Genomic DNA, 20,990 nt, shown 5'->3' on the forward strand with positions numbered 1-20,990 from the left:
TCTTGGTGATCGGCATCACCTAGACGGCTTGGTGGCGTTGGGAGCTCGGTGATCACCATGAAGATCTTGTTGGTGACCCGACTCAAGTTTGTAAGCGGTCTCGAGGGATCCACCGCGCCGGAGTGGCAAAGGATCATCTCGTAGTGAGCACTTGGTTCTTGCGAGGACCAAGGGGGAGCGATACCCTTGCGCGGGTGCTCCAACGAGGACTAGTGGAGAGTGCCGACTCTTCGATACCTCGGGAAAAATTTGGAGGAGTCTTCTAAACTTTGCTTTACATTCCGCACTTAATTCAAGCTCTTTACTTTGTGTATTTGTTTAGCAAGTATTTGAAGCATTGTTTTAGCCTTGTTACATTTCTAGTATTATTTTCTTAGTGCTAGTTGTTGGGGTGAAGTTGGGCTCTTGTTTAGTTCTTGCTTAGGTTTTAAGTAGTGTTGATTTTTAGAAAAGCCCAATTCACCCCCCTCTTGGGCATCGTGATCCTTTCAAACCCTATTTAGGCTTTGTTCGTTTACACCAATCCCGCTCTGGATTAGCATGGATTGGAATTAAATCCATGCCTCAATCCATGCCCCATGACTACTTAATTTTTTTTATTCGGTTAAACCCATCATGGAATATAACCCAAAGGTTTGGGAATTTTTTAAACTATGGAAGACATGGATTCTATCCATAGCCCATTAGGTATGGAACAAATCCATGAGATATTGCACAAGTTTACATTAGAATCCATGGATCAAAAGAATAACTAGCTTTGAAAGTCACATGAATTTGTTGATAGATTTAATCCCACATTGGGATTGAGTGTGAGATATGGATTCACCCAATCCATACCCGGATTAAATCCATGGTGGGATTATATCCCATGTAACCGAACAAGGCTTTAAGGGATCGTCCCGTCCCATCCCGTCCTATCATTACAACCAAACGCACAAGAGTCCGCCTTAATCCATCAAGTCAATCTTGCTAGGCATGACTGCATGAGGCATGATCGAAAACAGTCCGCAACGGTCGATCCCATTCCCAGCCTCGCAGCTCCGAAATCGGTCACTTTTTCCCGCCCATTCCCACCCCCGAGATCTCCAAAGCCCGACCGCAAAATTTCCCCAACCGGGCTTCTTCGGTCATCCACCTAGACGGCAATGGAGGCCGCCGCTGCCGACCTCATCGCCGCCCTCTCGTCCCCATCCTCATTCGCTGGCCTCTACTCTCGCTTCGCCGCCTACCTACAGCCCTTCACCCCCTACCTGCACAGCTCAAACCCTAACACCAAGCCACCGCAGAAGAGGGCGACGAAGCAGAACAAGCAGCCGCCGCCTCCCGACGCGGCCACCCTCCGCCCCCTTGCGAAGCGATTCCTGCCGTTTCTCGGTCGCGCGCTCCACCTCCTCCCGCCGCTCGTCCGCGCTTGTCCTGTTTCGGGCGATAAGGGCGGCGAAGCCGCCGACGAACTGCTTGAGATCTACGGCCTCCTCTTGGACTGCCTAGAGGCCATATCACCCTGCCTTGCGGGGAAACCCTACTCCGTGTTGCTCCAACGCGGCCGCTTCATCTGTTGCCTCGAGTCGCGCGGTCACTTCGCACGCGCCAGTGCGGAGGCTGCCGCTACCCTCGACGCCCTCCGCTCCGCGCTCTCTCCACCCACCACGAGCACCAAGTCGCGACGTGGTGCTGCAGGCGTTGATCCCGTCCTCCTTCCGGACCCCGGCAGCGCTGGGGAGGCTGGCACGGATCCTGAAGTCACCCTCCTTGCGGTTGAGCTCACTGTTTGCCTTGCTAATTGTTCCAGCAAGGGCAAGGTGAAGGAACCTACCCCTTATGAACGACTCATCAGCCTTTTCAAACAGCTAAAACCATGGCTTCGGTGAGATTACCAATTTTGTGATAGTATTCATCAAATAAGAGAGATACTGAGTGGGCTTATCAGGAATTTATGTTTGTGTGCAGTATTCTTACTAATGAAGTCAGCAGGAAGTATCTCCCGTTGCTTATGAATGCCATGAGCCGGTGTACCCTTTTTCTGGTTTCTGAGTCTTCCCTTTTCAATACTGATCTAGTGCATGGATTCTGTCGTTACACGATGCAAGAGTGTGTGGGGGAGGGGATGATTGAGCTTTTGCCAGCAGTATGTGCCATTATGAAATTGATTGCCTTAATCACGGGCCTTAACAAATAGGAGCCTTAGATTGTTTGGTTAATTTGGATACTGTTTTTCCCCATCTGCAGATTGCTCGCAAGATTTGCTCTTCTGTAGATTTGACTTGGGGAGGGAGCACACAGCTTTTGCTCCATGTGCTAAAAACTGTCACTGATTCTGTTGTACGTTTAAAGGTAATCTTCTTTTACTCATGCTACTGGAAGTCTGTTGTAATTTCTCTACGTGGACCTTTCAATTGTTATGAGTAGCACAGTTACTCATTACAAGGGCTATAGGGCCGAATACTGAATACATGCGAAAACCTCCTCCTTATACTAGGAAATACTCGACATGAAGATATAATCGGTCATTAATAAGGCTTAATATAGATTGGCTTTTGCACATGTGGGACAAATGGTATATATTTTTTGCTCATAACATAACAAATTTTGTGTAAAGTATGTATTCATACGGTACAAATGCACCCAGTGAAAAATATTGAATTTCATCAAACTTCAGAAGCATGTTACATCATGCATCATGTTAAATTTAACAGTTCAGTGATTAATGGCAAACACCAAAAGGACATGTAATGAATTGCCAAACTTAAAAATAAAAAATGATATATTGCTTGTGCAAAACTAGATGTGTAGGTCATTAGTTTCAAAATTTTGGATATAGCGGTTCAGTAGTTTTGGAGATGTGCGAGTGGGAGAGATGTGCAGATGTTGTGGAATGCTCTGGAATTTTAGTTCAGCTTGTGCATAGATTCAATTTGTAAACAATCTTAAGGAGACCTGTTTTTCACCATCTTGTATACTTTGAGTTAGACTCCTCTGTATAGTTGTAGGATTACTTTGTTCCAAATATACCATATTATAGTGCCATGAGCTTAGTGTTAGAATTCAGTACTTAATTAGTTAATTTTTATAGTGTCGAGAGTCTAGACTTAATTTGGCCTTCATGTACTATAGGTGCTGTTTAAGTAATGTTGGTTTCCTTTTGTCTTATTATATTTTATGATTCCGAATTTCTGATGAGATGGGTCATTGTGAGTAATATGGTATTATGGTGTATATTTCTGATGTGCTTATGTACCCCATTTATTAGTTGTATTGAGCTCACCGCCTATTTAATGTTCTCTGCTCTTGATCGTATCACAGTAATAAGTTCATCAAGATATAAATAATGGGCTAATGGGTCTTTTATCATCAAGACATTATTACCTGTTGTAATGCAATGCAAACCATTTTCAGGATGATTTACCAAAATCTGTAAATGAGCTTCTGGTATTTGTGGCGTATTTTTGCCGGTTCATTCTTTCTGCCAATAGGGATTTATCTGTTGGCGCTTCAGAACTACTTTATAAACAAGGTGGTTATTTCTCTGAGGTACATTGCTGTATTATTTTTTAAGCACTGAATTCTCATTAAGCATACCATGTTAGTGCACATTCGTTTTGATTTATGTAAATTCATGTGATGTATAGGTTTCCTCTCCTACTGCCTCAATGCTTCTTCTTTATGCGACTGGGTTATACTTGAGTGCCCAGCAAGCAGAAAGTGAAATACCACCCTATTTATCGGTGGGTATTCCCAAGGATCAAAAGTATCTACATGCCTTAGAGAAGGGTCTTGGCACATTAGCACGATGCCCACATGATAATACATCTTTGGTCACATACTTGGACTCTTTGGAGTTTATTAGCAAGATATTATCACAGCAAGTGAATACACTTTGGAAGGACTTCTCTGAAGGAAAACCAACCCATTATTCTGGTAACATGGACTATGTCTTGACAGCACTGCATCAGTTCATTGATTCGAGCTTCACGTCTTTTAGGTAGGTCCATAAGATAAGGTATTGGCACTGTAATTAGTGAAATGCCAGAACCTTTATTAATGAATGCTTACTGTAGAAGCTATGGCCTATGAAACAGACAATGGTTCTTGATTTCACAAGGTGTTTTATCATTTGCGCTGTAACAGCTGTAGGCAAATGTCTCAAGGGGACAACGAGAGACAGCATGAACAACATGGAACCTTACTGACAGTCCTTGTTTCCGCGATCAAGTTTTCCTTTCTTACCAAGAAAGATATCCAGGTATTCTAGTGTGTTTCCTATGTTTATGCTAGATTGCTACATTGCCATTGTGCCTAGTGCAATTGCAAGATCCCTGGTTATATCGTGCTGTTAATATTTATGTGAGAATTATTATTTTGTTAAGATGTAGTGATCAGTACTTGCTTTGTTATATCCAGATGCTAGTTGTTGAAAATGGCCATTGAGTTGCTTGCTGTTACTAGCTTTGTATCACCATCCTTATTGTCAATTAACACCTTTTGCTTGCATAGTCCAGAAGAGCTTGGGTTTCATCGTCTGTGCCATTTCAAGTAAATGGTTTACACTTGAGGAGCTCAAATTCTTGATACCTTCACTTGGCAACATCGGAGTGACACTTCATAACACTGGACATGTTAAAGAGGTATTCCTTCTAAGTTTCTTTTCTTCTTTTTGCTGGGCCAACCCCTTTGAGCTACCATTGAAGTGAATATTGTTGTCTCTGCTTTAGGCACCAAAGGCTTTAGAACTGTGCTGCCAAACAATATGGGCACACATCAGCCTTTTTTACTATAGACTATCTTCAAGAACAAAAGGAAACGACATTATGACAGATCTGTCGATGGATACACTGAAGGATATGGATATCATTTTGGATGCATTTTCAAGAATTGCAAAGATGGTTGATGCTCTCTGTAGATGTGGCACAGAGATAGAAACACCACTTGTGATTGTTGCGAAGAGTTTGTCTATAATGTTGCCTGATGGCGACAATTCTGAATATAACAAATGTTCTTTTATACTGATCAAGGCATGGGTTAAGGTGCTGACTAAAAACAATTCTGCTTTTTTAAAACTTATTATGTTACTGCAACTTATGTTCTGTTTCTTAAATTATAGGCAGTACACAAGGATTTTAGGGATACTAAGGTGGATGATGCTCCACTTCTCTATCCCTTTCTTCTGAAATATCGGTCTCCATGGCCAATTAAGCTGATAGGCTTAATAGTAGAGCAGGTACCATATTTTATTCTGTTTGATTAAATTTGTTGTATCTGTAGTTCTTCGTTGTTGGGGCTAACTACTCTGGGAATTCATTGTATTCTGCAGGAGTTATTAGCATATGGATTAACTGAAGCCCGAAGCATAGAATTCTGCTCTAAAATGCAGATAAGGATCATAGATGTTCTGCTTCATAAAATTTACTGTACGAAAGAACATTTTTTGGAGAGATCAAGGGTTCTTATTAGAAAGGCAGGTGCACTTCGTGCATCTGGAGTGGAAAACATAAAAAACTGCCTTGAGTCTCTACGTGATGCCATATCTTTACTGGTGAGTTTGGATCACATATTGCCTTTCGTTATTTACAAAGAAGGGAGATATAGATTAATGTTTGTTCATCTAACCAGCAAAAGATCTCACATGATTCAACTCGTACCAACACTACTGCAAACAATCAGTTGGCCATTGCGTACTGTTTGTATGCGCAGTGTGCTCAGGAAGACAAACTTGGTGGGGAGGTAACTGCTTCATATCCTAGTCATCTTAATGTTCATATAAGCGATCCCCGCACTCTGATGTCTATGTTTAGCGTAACATGGTTATGCTTTATCTAATTATGTGTAGTGTCATTATTATTATTTTCCATAGGTAATATTTGATAGCGCTGAGAAAGCACTTAACTTGTGGTTGGACATGGAGGCTTTTGACCATTCTTCTTCTGATATGGTCTTGCAACAGCCATCAAAAACTATTGTACCACTTATTTGTTTCCTGGTTGATTTGTTGTCTATGAAGGTAGGGCCATGATATATCTTCAGTTTATTAAGTTGGATGAGATGCAATTGCTTTCCTTTAGCAACATAATCATGAGTATTTGTTCTGCCATCTCAGGGCTGTTTTGAGCTTCAGTTTAAGTTGTGCAAGGTTATGATAATGATATGGAAGCAAGAAAAATTACCCATTGAGAAGTTGTTGTCCTTGCTGTTCACCAGTGGGCGCCTTAGTCATGCATGCTGTTATCTCCCACTGGATGAGCGATTTCTTTCTATTGCCAAAGAGCATCTTGGTGTATGTTGCCATGATATTGAATTTTGGATAAACTGTTTCAAAGGAGACCATCCTTCTCTCTGTATGTTTCTTCAGAGAACGCTGCCTAGTGCCTTATTTATTCCTCAATCATGTAAGCATCCCTTTGGAAGGCAGTTCAGTTTCGTCACGAGTGTTGATGAAGTCAGCAAAGTTGCCTCATCTCTGGTATCTGGAGTAAGTTCTGTTGGTTGCATTACATCAAAATTGTTAACCATGATCTCTTATTCTCTCTCAATTATTGTATTGTATTTTGCAGGATACTTCAAATGAGCAATCTACCTTTCTAGCTGGATGTTTATACTATGACTTGTCAGAAAAAGTTTTTTCACGCGGACAACTTTTCCAGGTAACCGCTCTCACTTTCGTCAATTTAACTTTATTATTTAATATCTGCAAAACATTGGTGCAAAATCTTCAGCGCACATGAACTATCTCAAGATTTTGTAGTTTTCTTTATGTAACTAAACACATCCAATGTTTGTTCTTACAGGCCTTTTCATATGGAAACAAAGCCCTCCATTTGCGCAAAAAGCTCCTAAAAAAGAAGTTCAAAATCAATTCGGGCATATCTGGAAATATGGAAAGACAACACTGTGGGCAGGACATCTCTCTTGAAGTGTGTGGCCCTACAATAGTTGAGATTTGGCCAAATTCCAGCAGTTCAGTCAACACTAAAGATTTTTTCCTTACCCCATGGAATGTCCTTAGGTGCTATCTTGAGAGCACTTTACAGGTATTGTGATAGTGTAGCATAATACAAACAAAGATATAGAAGTATGATACTGCAACCAATTGAATGGGGGCTGGAGTTGCATTTTGCATTATTACCACAGTCCACAGCCACAGGCAGTAGTGATTTCCTTATGCATGAATTCTGACTACATTATGTTGGCAGGTTGCTATGATGCACGAATTGATTGGCAATGGTGCTGAAGCTGAAGTTCTCTTACAGACAGGAAAAGAGATATCAAATTTCCATGGTTTATCAGTTTTCTGTATTGTATTTACATCATTTCTAGGTATATATAATTCTAATTCAATGGTTTATCAGTTTTTTTGCATTGTTTTTCATCATTACTAGGTATACATAATTCTTCAATTGTGTTTTTGTTCACCTGTCATTTCTGTCTCACATTCCTTGGTTTTTGTTCAGGTCAACTATATTGTAAGCGGCAGCTATGGGATGAAGCGGAGAGTGAGCTTAATTATGCCCGAGATCTTGTGAAAAATGATGCAACAATTTCATGTAAGCTCTGCAGTCTGACTTTGGGGATATCTGTTGACATGCAAGTTGGTGATCTGTCTTGGAGTCTGTTTGAAAAAAAAATTCATAAACAGATTACAGCTGGTTTGTCTAACACTTTAGGCATGTACCAATCTGCAATAGACAAATTGAATAGCACTAACTTGGAATATTGTAACGGGTCCTTTGATAGACATACAACTGGTTATCTTGTGTGCAGCAAAGACTGTATACCGAGCAAGTATGAAGCTTGTAATTTGGGGGCAGAACCCCTAACTTCAAATGATGGATTGTTATCTCCATGTAGTGTTTGCATGGTAATACAAGTTCGAAGGAAAAACTCAGGGAATGCTGAAGCTGGTCCACCTTTAGATGCAAAAGCAAGGAGGTCATCAAGAAATTCATCACGTTTAGCTAAGGGACAGAATGTAGAGACTCTTGCAAAGACTAGAACTCGCTCTAGTAAACGAAATGCATGTATGAAAAGTGAGAAGGTTTTAACTGAGCTAAATAGTAAAAATAACGTAACTGGGAGTAAGGAATTGGCTGCAGATGCTTCTGTTTGTGGTGAAGCAGAGTGTTTTCCTGATGGCATTGATCACAGCAAAGACGACCTATGCAATATGTTTGGTTGCTGGAGCTGCCTTTTCATTAAATCCCTCAATTCGGGGTGCATTCAGAATATTTTGCAGCTGAGATTGGACTATGTTCACCGACACTACCTTGTGTCACTTCTTTTAAAAAAAGGTACTTTCTTCTTAGTTTATCTTTCTGTGCTCTGTGCTTGAAGACAAGACATGCAATCATTGGCTTAACATTAGTTATAAATGACAAATGTTTGCAGAATAAATGTCATATTTAATGATTAGGTGTACCTTGAGACTCATCAATTAGTTCTTGTATATTTTGTGTGAATTTGAGTAAGATGAAAGACTGATATGTGACATTTCACCACATATTATCAGGTTATGGACTATGGTTAATATTGTCTTTTTTATACTAAAATCATACTTTATAAAATAGCTGCAGTATCAGTACCCTGGATATCTAACTGCTTTATATAAAAAATGTTAAACATCAAATGACTTTTGTGTTTTTAATTTAATCTGCTAAATGGCATGTTGGATTTGCACAAAAGTTGCTTATCAGTGAAAGCTGCAATAGCATCGGTTTTTAAAGCATACTATTGTGAGTTGGTTTAACTTTAACAACAAATTAGTAGCCTAGTAGGTATTGATTGATCTGCTTAACAATCAAAGAACTGTAAAATATTGCTGGGAAAATCTTTATTAGTTCATTACACCATAGTGTGAATTTCAGATAGTTAATGCGGTAAGCAGCTGATTCTTTGTTCTCTGAATAACTGTGACTTTATTGAAGTCTATGAAGTATTATTGCTTTACAGGTAGGGGCAGGCTATTATATTGTTCCTACAAGCTCATGTAAATATATATTAGTCTATACTTGTTGTAAGAACCTTGTGATTCTGCAATATGTGCTGGTCCATTTTGCTATGTATACCAAGGGAGGAGGATCTTCTGGCTTGTTCTTGTTGTTCTTAGCGAAAGGGCCTCTAGCTGAGTTGGTTAGGTGGTCTGAGTAGCACTCCTCAGGTCCTGGGTTTGACTCCCCGTGGGAGCGAATTTCAGGCTGTGGTTAAACCTCGTCTGTCCCACGCCAAAGCACGGGTCTAAGGCTCAGCTCCGATCGCGGTCGTGTTCTCACATGGGCTTCGATGCCGCTGTGTATGGGTGGGGCAGGGGTTCGGGGGTTTTCTCAACCTGTATAAGAAGGTCTTCTTCTTAATACAATGCTCGGTGCCTGTCTTACCCTCCGCAGGTCGAGCTTTTTCTTGTTGTTCTTATGTTGGGTACTTGCATGTGTTGCTACTTAAGAAGTTTGATCAAATTCCTGTAATTGAGCTATCTGTTGGTTCAGCTACGTTTTTGCTCTTTTTGCAGCTAGAGCCTTGGGATCTCATAGCAATGGGGACTGTGAAGTTCATAGTGTCTATTGGAAGTGCATATCACTGCTGTTCTTCAGGTCCCTTCCACAAGATTGCTGTAGGACTTATGGGCCTTATTTAATTGGACTAATCATGGATAGGAGCATTGGTGATTTTCTTCCTTTAGAGTGTGCAGAAATACTATTCAATATGAGCTTCTTCTTGCTAAAAAGCCCCCTTTCTGAACAGTCAAGGTTTGTTTCATCAAGTTCCTGCTATGCAACATCCAACACATGCATATACAACATTCTGGCTGTAGCAATTCATGGTACCTGTTTAATTGTCTTTCGTTTCGTCGTACTTTTCTGCAGGGACATCTGCTGTATCTTCTCTAGTGTAACAATGGCAGACGTTGTCCCCTGGTTGCTCAAAGCTTTTGTTCTATCCAGAGAGAGCCCCTCACTTGTTCAGGAGGTTCGTTATGTCATGTTATCTTGTGCAATTGTACTGTGGACTATTTATAATGTTTAGTAGATATTACTTATTCTATTTTTATGTCAGACTATCGTTTTCTTTAATCATTAGATATATTCTTGCTTTACTGCTTGTGGCTTCTGTTTCTGTCTTAAAAATCGAATTGCCCATTGCAGGTTTGCAAGTTACTTGCATGCATATTCTTGCTATCAACTACAGATTCCTCAATTCAACTGCCTTTGGGTTCTCATAAAGAATCTCTTTCTTTGAATCACTGGGCCACATACTTCCATCAAGTTTCTGTGGGAACTAATCTCAATTGTCATTACTTTGCTAGCTTACAAGCATCGTCCGAGGAAAAGGTTCCAAAGGTTTGTATCTTAGCAAGTTAAGAGCTGGATTAAAACAGTTCCCTATTCTGTATCATTTATCCTTATCTACTCACATTTTCAGGACACCTATAAAGATTTCAGAAATGAGACAGATGACAATGTCTCGAAATTTCTCAGGTTTAGAATTTTTTGTAGCAGCTGAACTTGTGATCATATTGCATCTGCAAATGTGTAGTAAAATCTAAATTTCTTTGTCAGGTTGTCATCAAGGGACATCAAATATATTGAGAAACATATGACAGAATTCTTCCAAAAACTTCCTGATGTACCAGTTCTGTGCATTAGTATGCTTGGAGGTGATTATGTTAATGCCCTTCTGAAATTCCATTGCCATCCTCCGTTTTTTCCTGCTTGGATGTTGCTTTCAAGGTTTGATTCAACAAATGAACCCACAACATTGCTTCTTCCAGTGGATTCTATTTCAGGTGTGTGGATTACATTTTGACATACTGTGATTGCATGCAGCCATAACTAAATCTAATCTTGGATCTTTGTACTTTTATTTATTTATTTATTTATTTATTCCTTAGCAGAAATGCAATTTGAAGATTCCTGCACCAAAGATTTGGGCAATCCAACGAGAGTTTTAGATAAGTGGCAATGCCCTTGGGGCTATGGAATTACTGACTATGTAGCCCCAGTTTTTAGAAATATACTCGAGGAGAATTTTATGTCCCTCTCCAGCGCAACCCTTACTATTGATGATGTAAATGCAGATCGTGTCAGGTGGTGGTCCCATAGAATGAAGCTCAACAATTACCTTGCTAACACATTGAAGTAAGATTACCTATGCATATCAAAGTTGAAATTTGGTGGTGTGGACACAAGATAATGTTTGTTTTCCTGATATCATTTTCATTCTTTCAAACAGAGACATTGAAGATTCTTGGTTTGGACCCTGGAAATGCCTTCTGTTGGGCCATCAATTATCTGATGAACACATTGAGACTGCCTCATCAATGATTATCACTGGTCTGGATACAGAATTCGAATTTGAAGTCAATCCAATGCTCATCAAGGCTATCCTTGGTGGTGCTGTGTCAGTGGATGAAGTACAAGAATGTTTTCTCCAACTCATTTTGTATAAAGGTTACTTTGGAAGGGGAGGATGCTGTGGGAAAGATAGACTTAAAGCTTTCTCTTCCTGCCAAATGGATGATGGATCTATGGAGACACTCAAACGTATAATAACGGATGCATCATATGAGTTGCCTCAGCCAGCTGATAGAGATCCAGTTATTTTAGTTCTTGATGTCAATGTTCAGGTGAGCAACAAAACAGCTTGACTGTTAGTTATTTTCTATGTGATTTAATAATTTTACATGTTCTTGATTCTTTTCATCTGCATTATAAGTCTAGAACTCTAGATGAATTATTATTTGATTGCATATTTTGCTGGTAAAGGTGAATATCATGAATGCTGTTATATATTATTTGTCAGTAGCCTCACTTTGTCCATTTCAGTTTCCTTTGGTGCTATGCAGTAGATAACTAAACAGTACACGCTGTGAGGTGGTCCATTTGGATATCTACATTTTGCTCTGTAAATATCCCAGTCAAATTGGCACCTTAAATATCCCAGTCAAATTAGCACCTAGTGCTGCTAGGAAATTGCTTTGCGCTCGATTTACTGTGCTGTTTATTTAGCACTGTTATGTCAGTAACATCCTTGTATCCAGCATAGTATAGTCTCACTACATCTCCAGTGACCTCACCTGCTTCAATTACTAACTGCAGATGCTTCCTTGGGAGAACCTGCCTGTACTAAGGAATCAAGAAATTTATCGCATGCCGTCAATGGGTAGCATCTTTTTAGCATTATCTCGAACCAATAATGATTACAAAGATCACAGTTCTCCTTTTCCTGTCATCGATCCTTTCAATACATATTATCTGTTGAATCCTAGCGGTGATCTGAGTAGCACACAAGAAGAATTTGTTCAGTTATTCAGAAACTATGAGTGGAAGGTAAGCACATGGTTTGTCAAAACTTAATTGGTAATCATATTAGGCCCCGTTTGGTTCCATTAGTCCTAGGACTAAAGTTTAGTCCAGGGTCTAAACTTTAGTCCCTACCCTGTTTGGTTATAGGGACTAAATAAATTCTAAATATATTAAATGCAACACATACAGACCAAAATACTCCTTTCTTGTTTCACGACAATTTTCTAGGCAAGGGCAATTAGAGTAAATGTTGCCATTTAGTCCCTTTTAGCACCCATGTGAGAGACTAGAGACTAAAGCCAATTAGTCCCTACTTTAGGGGGTGTTTGGTTTGTATGGACTAATGTTTAGTCCCATTATTTTATTCCATTTTAGACTATAAATTGCCAAATTTAGAAACTAGAATAGAGTTTTAGTTTCTATATTTAGCAATTTTGTAACTAAAATGGAATAAAATGTAGGGACTAAAAATTAGTCCCTAGAAACCAAACACCCCCTTAGTCCTTCTGTTTGGTAAAATAGAGACTAAACGAGACTAAAAACAAGACTAAAGATTAGTCCCTCTAACCAAACGGAGGCTTAGAAAATTGGCTCCTTTTCCAAACTAATTAACTTTCTTGTCAAAATTTCCTTCATTGGTTGCTCAGATGAGAGTTTGAAATGCATAAGTTTTGTTCAAAATGGAAGCTTGAAATGTAATGTGTCTTAGAAAGTAAATGTATATGGTGTATAGAAGCGCTTAGTAGTAATTTTTGCTAAGAATATGGTTTACTCCTAGTTTTAGGTGTCACTTCCACGTCACTGTATCATCATTCATAATTTCAACTGTTAGTGTATACCTCCCTGTTAGTGTATACTTCTATTGTAATGGGCCTTGGCCCACCTAACTCTTATATATCAATGCCTTCCCAACCCTGATTAGGGTTAGGGTTTCTCTCATTCCAACATGGTATCGAGGAACGACAATGTGGTACGCGATACGCTACTAAAAAAAGGATTTAACACTACGAGAACGAGATTGTTCCCATGTTCCCGAAACGGAACGAACGTTCTTGGAACGAGGAACGTGGCCAAGTTCCACGTTCACACTTTCTAAGGTTATGTCTTCTCTTTCCCTCCCTCCCTCTCACCTTAGCGCCGCCACCTCCCTCCTCATGGCCGACCCCTCCTCCCCTCACTAGTGGTCGACCGTGGTGGCTGTCACTACGTCCCCGACACTCTCCTCCCCTCTGGCTCCGCGTCGCCGACCGCCCCACCTCTTTGCGCCCCCACACGACTTCCCCTCTCTTGGAGACGCGTCGCTGGGTTTGTCTCCCTCCCCTGCGCTTGCGTTGCCGAGTGCGCCTCCCCCTGTCTTTATCGCGCCACCACCGTCGGGTGTGCATCCCCTTCCACTGTCGCGCCTCCCCCTATCGGCGTCGAGCCGCTCCCACGAAGTGTGCCTCCCTCGACCGCCGATGCTGCAACTGCATGCCGCGTCTCTCCCCCTGGTGCGCCTCCCTCTGCCTGCACCGCACTGTCTTCTCGAGGCTCCCCCTTCCCTTTAATAGGGCCGATGGGCCTCTCCACCATGCTGCCACCACTTCGCGCCTGCGCTGCTAGGTGAAAGATTGTATCTGTGTGCAATAGTAGATTGATTAATGAGAGACATAAATGCTACAATATATAGGGGTGAGGAGATCTTGGGCAAAAGGAAACTCGTAGACAAGATCTCAAAGATGGAAACCCCCAATCAGAATCCTATACTAAGAAAACTTCTAATCATGATCCTATACAAAGCAAGCCCTCAATCAGGATCTCACTAACCATACTACTCTACACTGCCTACTAAGGCCGACCGACTATAGAGGCAGACTATAGAGCCAGACACGTCTTGTATATGGTTGGGAATCAGCTATCTAACACGCTCCCGCAGTAGAATCTTCGGGACATCGAACATTCAGACTGGACCAAAATTCTGTGAAAACCGAGGAAGGAAGCCCTTGGTGAAGATGTTAGCGTACTGAGATGTAGTTGGCATGTGAAGGACACAGATATTCCCAATTGCAACTCGTTCACAAACAAAGTGAAGATCGATCTCCACATTTTTTCGCTGATGTTGGATTGGATTAGCTAACATGTAGACGACGTTGTTGTTGTTGTTGCAATATACCAAGGGGTGTGGAGCTCAGACAGGAGTTGGCGGAGCCATGTGGCTTTAGCGACTGCATTGGCGACAGCTCGTTACTTGGCTTCGACACTAGATCCAGAGACAGTGTCTTGACGCTTGGACGACCAGGACACCAAACTATCGCCTAGGAATATCACATAACCGTAAGTGGACTTGCGTGTATCAGGACGTCCTGTGCAGTCAGCATCAGAACAAAGCACCAAGTCAGACTGTGTAGAGGGGTGAATGAACAAACCAAAGTGCAATGTGCCACTGACATAGCATAGGATGCACTTGAGGGCGAGAAGGTGAGGTTTCTGTGGGTCATGCATATGAAGGCAAACCTGCTGAATGACGTAGGCAATGTCAGACCATGTAAAACTGAGCCACTGAAGAGCACCAGCCAAATTGCGAAAATCCGTAGAAGAGACTAGAGGATCATCATCAGACAACTTTGAGTTGAGATCAACATGTGTTGAGCAAGACTTGCAGTTTGTCATGCCAGTGCACTCAAGAATCTCAATCATATACTATCGTGGAGAGAGAAAAAGACTAGAGCCTAAGCGTTGAACCTTCTTGCCAAGAAAATGATGAAGAGGACCGAGGTCTTTCATGAAGAATTTCCACTGGAGAGCTGTGATGATGCACCTCAATAAATTAGGAGAGGCGGCTGTGAGAACAATGTCATCAACATAGAGGAGATACACCATATCCGTACCATGATAATAGACAAATAGAGGAGTATCTGTCTAAGCTTCAGTGAAACCCAACTGCATAAGGTGAGAAGCGAATTTGCTGAAGCAGACACGTGTGGCCTGCATTAAGTCGTACAATGACAGGTTGAGTCGATAAACATAATCCAGATGCGAAGAACCCTCGAAGCCTGAGGGTTGGGCTGCCTCTACCTCCACTTGGCACCGACGTCTTGCCCACCCCGCCTCCAACGTCCTTTCTAGACTCTCATAGTCTCGTTCACCTTGTCCATTCGTTGCCCAACTTGGGCACAATAAAAAGACTCTGATAGGTCCCCTTGTAAGAAAGCATTGTTGACGTCGAGCTGATGTATTGATCAGGAGCACGAGAGAGCAAGGGATATGACTGTCCGAACTGTAGTAGGCTTAACCAAACTTGCTGCGTGTACGCATGTCATACTGATTTTCCACCAGAGTAACAACAACACCAGGTGGGAGTGTGCTGGGAGGACTAGGCTCATCCACTGGAATCAAGGTGCCGGTAAACCAGCCTCATGTCCGGGTGGAGAGGAGGCAGGCACGTCGAGGATGCACGGGGCACAAAAACAACTGCGACCGCATGTGGCATGGCAGGTGGTGTAGCGGTCGACATTGTCGAGCCAGGCGCAGGTGGCGATCCCAGCGGGGTAGAGCTGAGGTCAGCCAGGGTGCCAGAAGGAGGCGCACTGGCGGCAGGTGCAGCGCGTGGAGATGTAGCGTGTGGTGTGGCAGGAGTAGCCACGTGAGGCGGTGTAGGGGCGACGGTCGTCAGGCATGAAGGAGAGGAGGAGGTGGAATGGATATTCGTGCCTGTGTCGAAGAACTACTCTTGTTGTGGAGGCTGTTTAAGTGTTGTGGTCTGGAAGTTGGCTGCTAGAGCCTGTTGATCCCAGCCTTGAGCCAAAGCGAGGAGGATGGGTGGAGGGATGCCCCATTGACCAGTCCATTGGCCAGGAGGATCGAAGACGTCTGACTGTGGCGCCTGCTAAAAGAGATTGTATCTGTGTGCAACAGTAGATTGATAAATGAGAGACATAGATGTTACAATCTATAGGGGGTGAGGCGATCTTGGGCAAAAGGAAACCCATACACAAGATCTCCTCAAGGATGGAAAGCCCCAATTAGGATCCTGCCTACTAGGTCCTACTAGGTCCAGCTGACTACAGAGCCAGACGCAGGTCCTGTATATGGTAGGGATTCAGCTGTCTAACACCAGGATTCCTCCCTACGCGTGGGCTCTTCAAGCCGTCGGGGGCTCCTTACCCTACCACGGATTGTGCCTCCTCTGCAACCTGGCTTGGCCAACCAGCGTGCCACGACCTTTTCACCGCCACCGCCTCTTTCCCACATAGCTCGTGTGGTGCAGCCGCGCTGTCCACCGTCGGTGCCCCTCACTCGCGGTTGCGACCTTCTTTCCTAATGTTAGCGCCCCCGCGTGGCCGTCTGTATGCCCCTCTCCTCCGGGCAGTCTTGACCCGTGATGGCACCGGCGACACACCCTTCTCCGTCACCACTGCTCCTACCCTTGCTGCCTTGGACAACACCCTCGCCCTTTGCAATGCTGCGGTCCATGTGCCTCCACGTGCTGATATTGTCTCCATGACGATCGAGGCCTTGTCTTCTCCCCTACTTGTGATCGCCGTCAGCATGCTCGCCACTGCCGGCTCCAGCACCCCTCCCGGTGGCTCTATGGGGGTGCCTCTGATGGCTCTCCTTCCCCATCCCCATGTCATCACCACCCACTCCTCCCACCGACTGGGTTGCTGACTCCGGCGCCTGGCACCATACCACTTCTGTTAGCATGCTCGCCACTGCCGGCTCCAGCACCCCTCCCGGTGGCTCTATGGGGGTGCCTCTGATGGCTCTCCTTCCCCATCCCCATGTCATCACCACCCACTCCTTCCACCGACTGGGTGGCTGACTCCGGCGCTTGGCACCATACCACTCCTGACCCCATTATTGTTTCTTTACCCCATCCCCATAACCCCACCTTCCCTTTTTCCATCATTGTCGGTGATGGATCGACCTTGCTTGTCACCTCAGTAGGCGACACAGTTCTTCCTGGTCCTTTATACCTAAACCACACTCTTGTTGTCCCCAACATCATACAGAATCTTCTCTCAGTTCATCGGTTCACCACTGACAACCACTGCTCTATGGAGTTTGATCCCTAGGGCCTTACCATAGTACACCTTACCACTCGTGTCGTGCCCGATATGACAGTTCTAGCCCCTATATATTCCATTCGCTTTCTCGCCCCACCTCCATCATCTTGTGTTGCCCCACCCTTGCCTGTGCTGCCTCTGCCTCCACTTGGCATCGATGTCTTGGCCACCTTGGTTCCGACGTACTTTTTAGACTCTTGTCCACCTCGACCATTCCCTGTCCCCGCTGCAACACTACCTCGCCTTGCCATCTTTGTCAGCTTGGTCGCCACACTCGCTTACTGGGCTGAGGGCCTCCACACTTCCACCTATTCTCATGAACCGCCTCCCCTCCAAGGCGGATAGTCATCCCACTCCTTTCTTCGGCCTCTTTGGCGCTGTTAGACTCCTGTTAGGATTAGGCTTGGGTCCATTTGTATTTACCTGATTACCCCTATGTCATGGGCTTGGCCCACCTAACAAGTCTATATAATATACACCCCTGTATTAGGGTTAGGGTTTCACGTATTCCAACATGCACCACCCCTTTCTATACACACCTCCGTGTCTTGGTCCTCTCCACTTCCTCTCGGGGTCACCGTGGAGCGGTGCCCCTAGGGCCTCTTCCTTCACTAGCGCCAGTACGCCCTCGACATTCTAGAGCAGACTGGCATGTTTGAATGCAAGCTCTGCTCCACGCCAACGCTTCGGTTAGCGTTGTGACGGCCTATCGGAGCCTCATCGGGGCTCTCTAGTACCCCACATTTACCAAGCCTGACATCGCCTACACAGTCCAGCAGGTCTACAGGTGTGCCTTCACATGCACACCCCGCGGGAGCCCCACTTCATTGCTCTCAAGTGGATTCTTCGCAACCTTCACGACTCCCTCAACTTTGGCCTTCTTCGGCCCTCTCCGACTTCTAAGCTGGTGGTCTACACCAACGCCGATTGGGCTGCTACCCCGACACGCGCCGGTCCACGACTGGCTACGCCGTGTTCCTGGCTGCCAACTTCGTCTCTTGGTCCTCGAAGCGACAACCCTTCGTCTCCCGCTCCAACGTTGAGGTCGAGTATCACACTGTGGTTGAGGCTTCATGGCTTCTTCAGCTTCTTAATGAGCTTCACAACGTCGGCAGTGTCTATCTCTCCACCAATCTCTTGCAGCATTAGTGCGCGAAGCACGTTGAGATTGACCTCCACTTCGTCCGCAAGCGTGTCACTGTCGGTGATGTACACGTTCTCCATGTCCCGACCACTTCACAGTTTGCCGACATCTTTACCAAGGGCTTTCTTCCACCATTTTCACGGAGTTCCGGTACAGTCTCAACATCTGTACAGGATAGAGCTGTGACTGCCGGGGTGTTAGCGTAACTGTTAGTGTATACCTCAATTGTAATGAGCCTTGGCCCACCTAACTCTAGTATATCAATGCATTCCCAACCCTGATTAGGGTTAGGATTTCTCTCATTCTAACATCAACATCAATCAAAAGTGAATTTAATCGTAGGAACTATATCCTACAAAATGTATTACGTGTCATTGTTATGCTAATTATAGCCTTAATTGAAGAATGATTCTGCACTCTACGTACAGACAGTAATATTTGTATACTGATTCTATCTTGCCATAGTTAACCCCTAGAGAGATGTTCTCCCTGATGCTTTCTATAGCTGTATATGCTGCCTGTACACTACTAACATCAACATCAATCAGTGAAGAATGCATAGGATTTTCTCCCCAATCCTTCAGCGTTAAAGTGAGGTCGTGAGGATAGTGATCCAAACCATTGCATGGTGAAAAGTATTTTTGGTGCCATTGGAAGCCACCCATGCTAGTAAAATGCCAATTTGAAGATGCAAAAGACCGATTACCAATGACAACATAGTAATAAGCTTTAATGTGTTCTCATTGTCTTTGTCAAGGATCCATTTTCCTTTTCATTTGCATGTAAGAAGGTAAATTTACATTATTCTATCATAACTACAAACAATGAAATGATGTTGTCAGGGAGTGGCTGGGAATTCTCCGAAGGCTGACGAGCTGGTTTTGGCCTTGACAAATCATGACCTATTCCTGTACTTTGGGCATGGAAGTGGTATGTTTAAATTTTGTTGGACATTTTCCTTGGTATTGTTCCTAGTTGTTTCAAGTTTCATTCCCTTAATAGTTGTACGTGTAGCTTATGGTTCATCATAATTGTATATAATTGATGTTCTCTCCCTTAATAGTTGAAAACTTTGACCACTCGTCTTATTCAAAATATTTTTTTGAAAATCTAAAATTTCAAGGCATAACAAAATAAATAATAATTTACAAATTTTTTTAGTAAAACGACTGGTCAAAGTTTTTTTTTAAAAATCAACGATGTCATATTGAAGAATGGAGGTAGTACTCCTTATGCAGTGTGCACCATGGCAACAATGGCTGGTCGAACCAACATAACGAGTCTGATCTAACTAACCTGTAAATTGCTGCAGGAACCCAGTATATTTCTAGTAAGGAAGTCGAAAAGATAGATAACTGTGCAGCTGCTCTTCTTATGGGATGTAGCAGTGGAACACTTCATTGCAAAGGAAGTTATGCTCCTCGAGGGGCCCCATTATCATATTTATTTGCTGGTTCCCCTGCTATCATTGCGAATCTCTGGGATGTTTCAGACAAGGACATTGACAGGTTTAGTAAGGCTTTGCTCAATTCATGGTTGCATGACAAATCTCTAGATGGCAACAATTGTTCAAAATGTTGCCAGCTAACAATGGAGCTTGAGTCCATGAGTATTGCTTCCAAGGAAAATGGTAAAGCAAGACGACAAGGCACACGAGGAAAGAAGCAACAACATATAAATGATAGTACCAAGTGCTGCAGCTGCAAGCAGAGGCGAATAGCTTCATATATAAGTGAAGCTAGGAGGGCTTGCAGGCTTCCACTTTTGATAGGCGCATCTCCTGTGTGTTACGGCGTGCCTACAATCATTAGGAAGAAAGTAATGACGGATTCTACCACGAGAGAGATGACCTAAAAGTGTGGTAGTATCGGCATGGTATTGGTGACTATTGATAGTGTGATCTATGGCGTTGATGGAGTTGGCACGAAAGTGTGCCAGCTCAAATGCACTGACTAATTTATGCTTTATACCCAGTGCTTGGACGCATGGTCTTGCTGGACGACCTGCAGTGGGCGTGCACCTATTGGTATTCCAGAGCTGTAACGAGTGTATATTGAAGTAAATGTTCTGTACAATGGCGCTGTACATAACTGTAATGTCACTGGAGCATCACTTAGAGAAAGTATGTTGAGGCTATTGATTTCAATTGTATAACGTGTACTATAGTTTTGTCCAGGAACATAGAGAATGCATGTTGAGGCAGTTAATTTCAATTGTATAAAATGTGTACTACAGTTTTGACCCTTGTAAGTTACTTATAAGAAGCTGTTGTCTATACTGTACTGAATTCTACATGAAGTTACGTAGGCAGTATGACGGAAGTTTTGAAAGCATGTAGGATGTTTGGTTTCAATGGTTAATGATAATATAACGTCATTATAGCTAACATGTGTTTTATAGAAACAAGATACGTTAGGTCATAATAATGCAAGATGCTTGGACTTACATGGCATTCATGTCTTTGTTGATGGAGATCAACGGCCGATTTTAAGAATGGTTGAAAAGATTAAA

At 43.1% G+C, this 20,990-nt stretch overlaps 1 protein-coding gene across 5 annotated transcripts; it reads left to right on the plus strand.

The window, feature by feature from the left end:
- Window positions 1-981: 981 nt before the first annotated feature.
- LOC103654220 (separase) lies at window positions 982-20,766 on the plus strand. Of its 5 annotated transcripts, none has more exons than XM_008681048.2 (27): window positions 982-1,867; window positions 1,951-2,128; window positions 2,230-2,334; window positions 3,397-3,531; window positions 3,630-3,982; window positions 4,129-4,243; window positions 4,500-4,625; window positions 4,713-5,024; window positions 5,102-5,218; window positions 5,312-5,533; window positions 5,611-5,721; window positions 5,852-5,998; window positions 6,095-6,466; window positions 6,549-6,638; window positions 6,783-7,025; window positions 7,188-7,311; window positions 7,446-8,282; window positions 9,497-9,734; window positions 9,852-9,954; window positions 10,131-10,325; window positions 10,408-10,463; window positions 10,545-10,771; window positions 10,880-11,123; window positions 11,218-11,611; window positions 12,084-12,314; window positions 19,322-19,409; window positions 19,792-20,766. In XM_008681048.2, the coding sequence occupies exons 1-27, from the start codon at window positions 1,146-1,148 to the stop codon at window positions 20,331-20,333; spliced, it is 6,627 nt and encodes a 2,208-aa protein (XP_008679270.1). In that variant the 5' UTR covers window positions 982-1,145; the 3' UTR covers window positions 20,334-20,766. The 5 variants fall into 5 exon arrangements, with proteins under 5 accessions (XP_008679270.1, XP_020408333.1, XP_008679269.1 ...); XM_020552744.3 differs by having other exon boundaries at window positions 1,035-1,867; window positions 6,095-6,457; window positions 10,877-11,123; XM_008681047.4 differs by having other exon boundaries at window positions 1,036-1,867; window positions 10,877-11,123.
- The last annotated feature ends 224 nt before the right edge of the window (window positions 20,767-20,990 follow it).

This window comes from Zea mays, chromosome 4 (genome assembly GCF_902167145.1).
Source record: "Zea mays cultivar B73 chromosome 4, Zm-B73-REFERENCE-NAM-5.0, whole genome shotgun sequence".
Lineage (NCBI taxonomy): Eukaryota > Viridiplantae > Streptophyta > Magnoliopsida > Poales > Poaceae > Zea > Zea mays.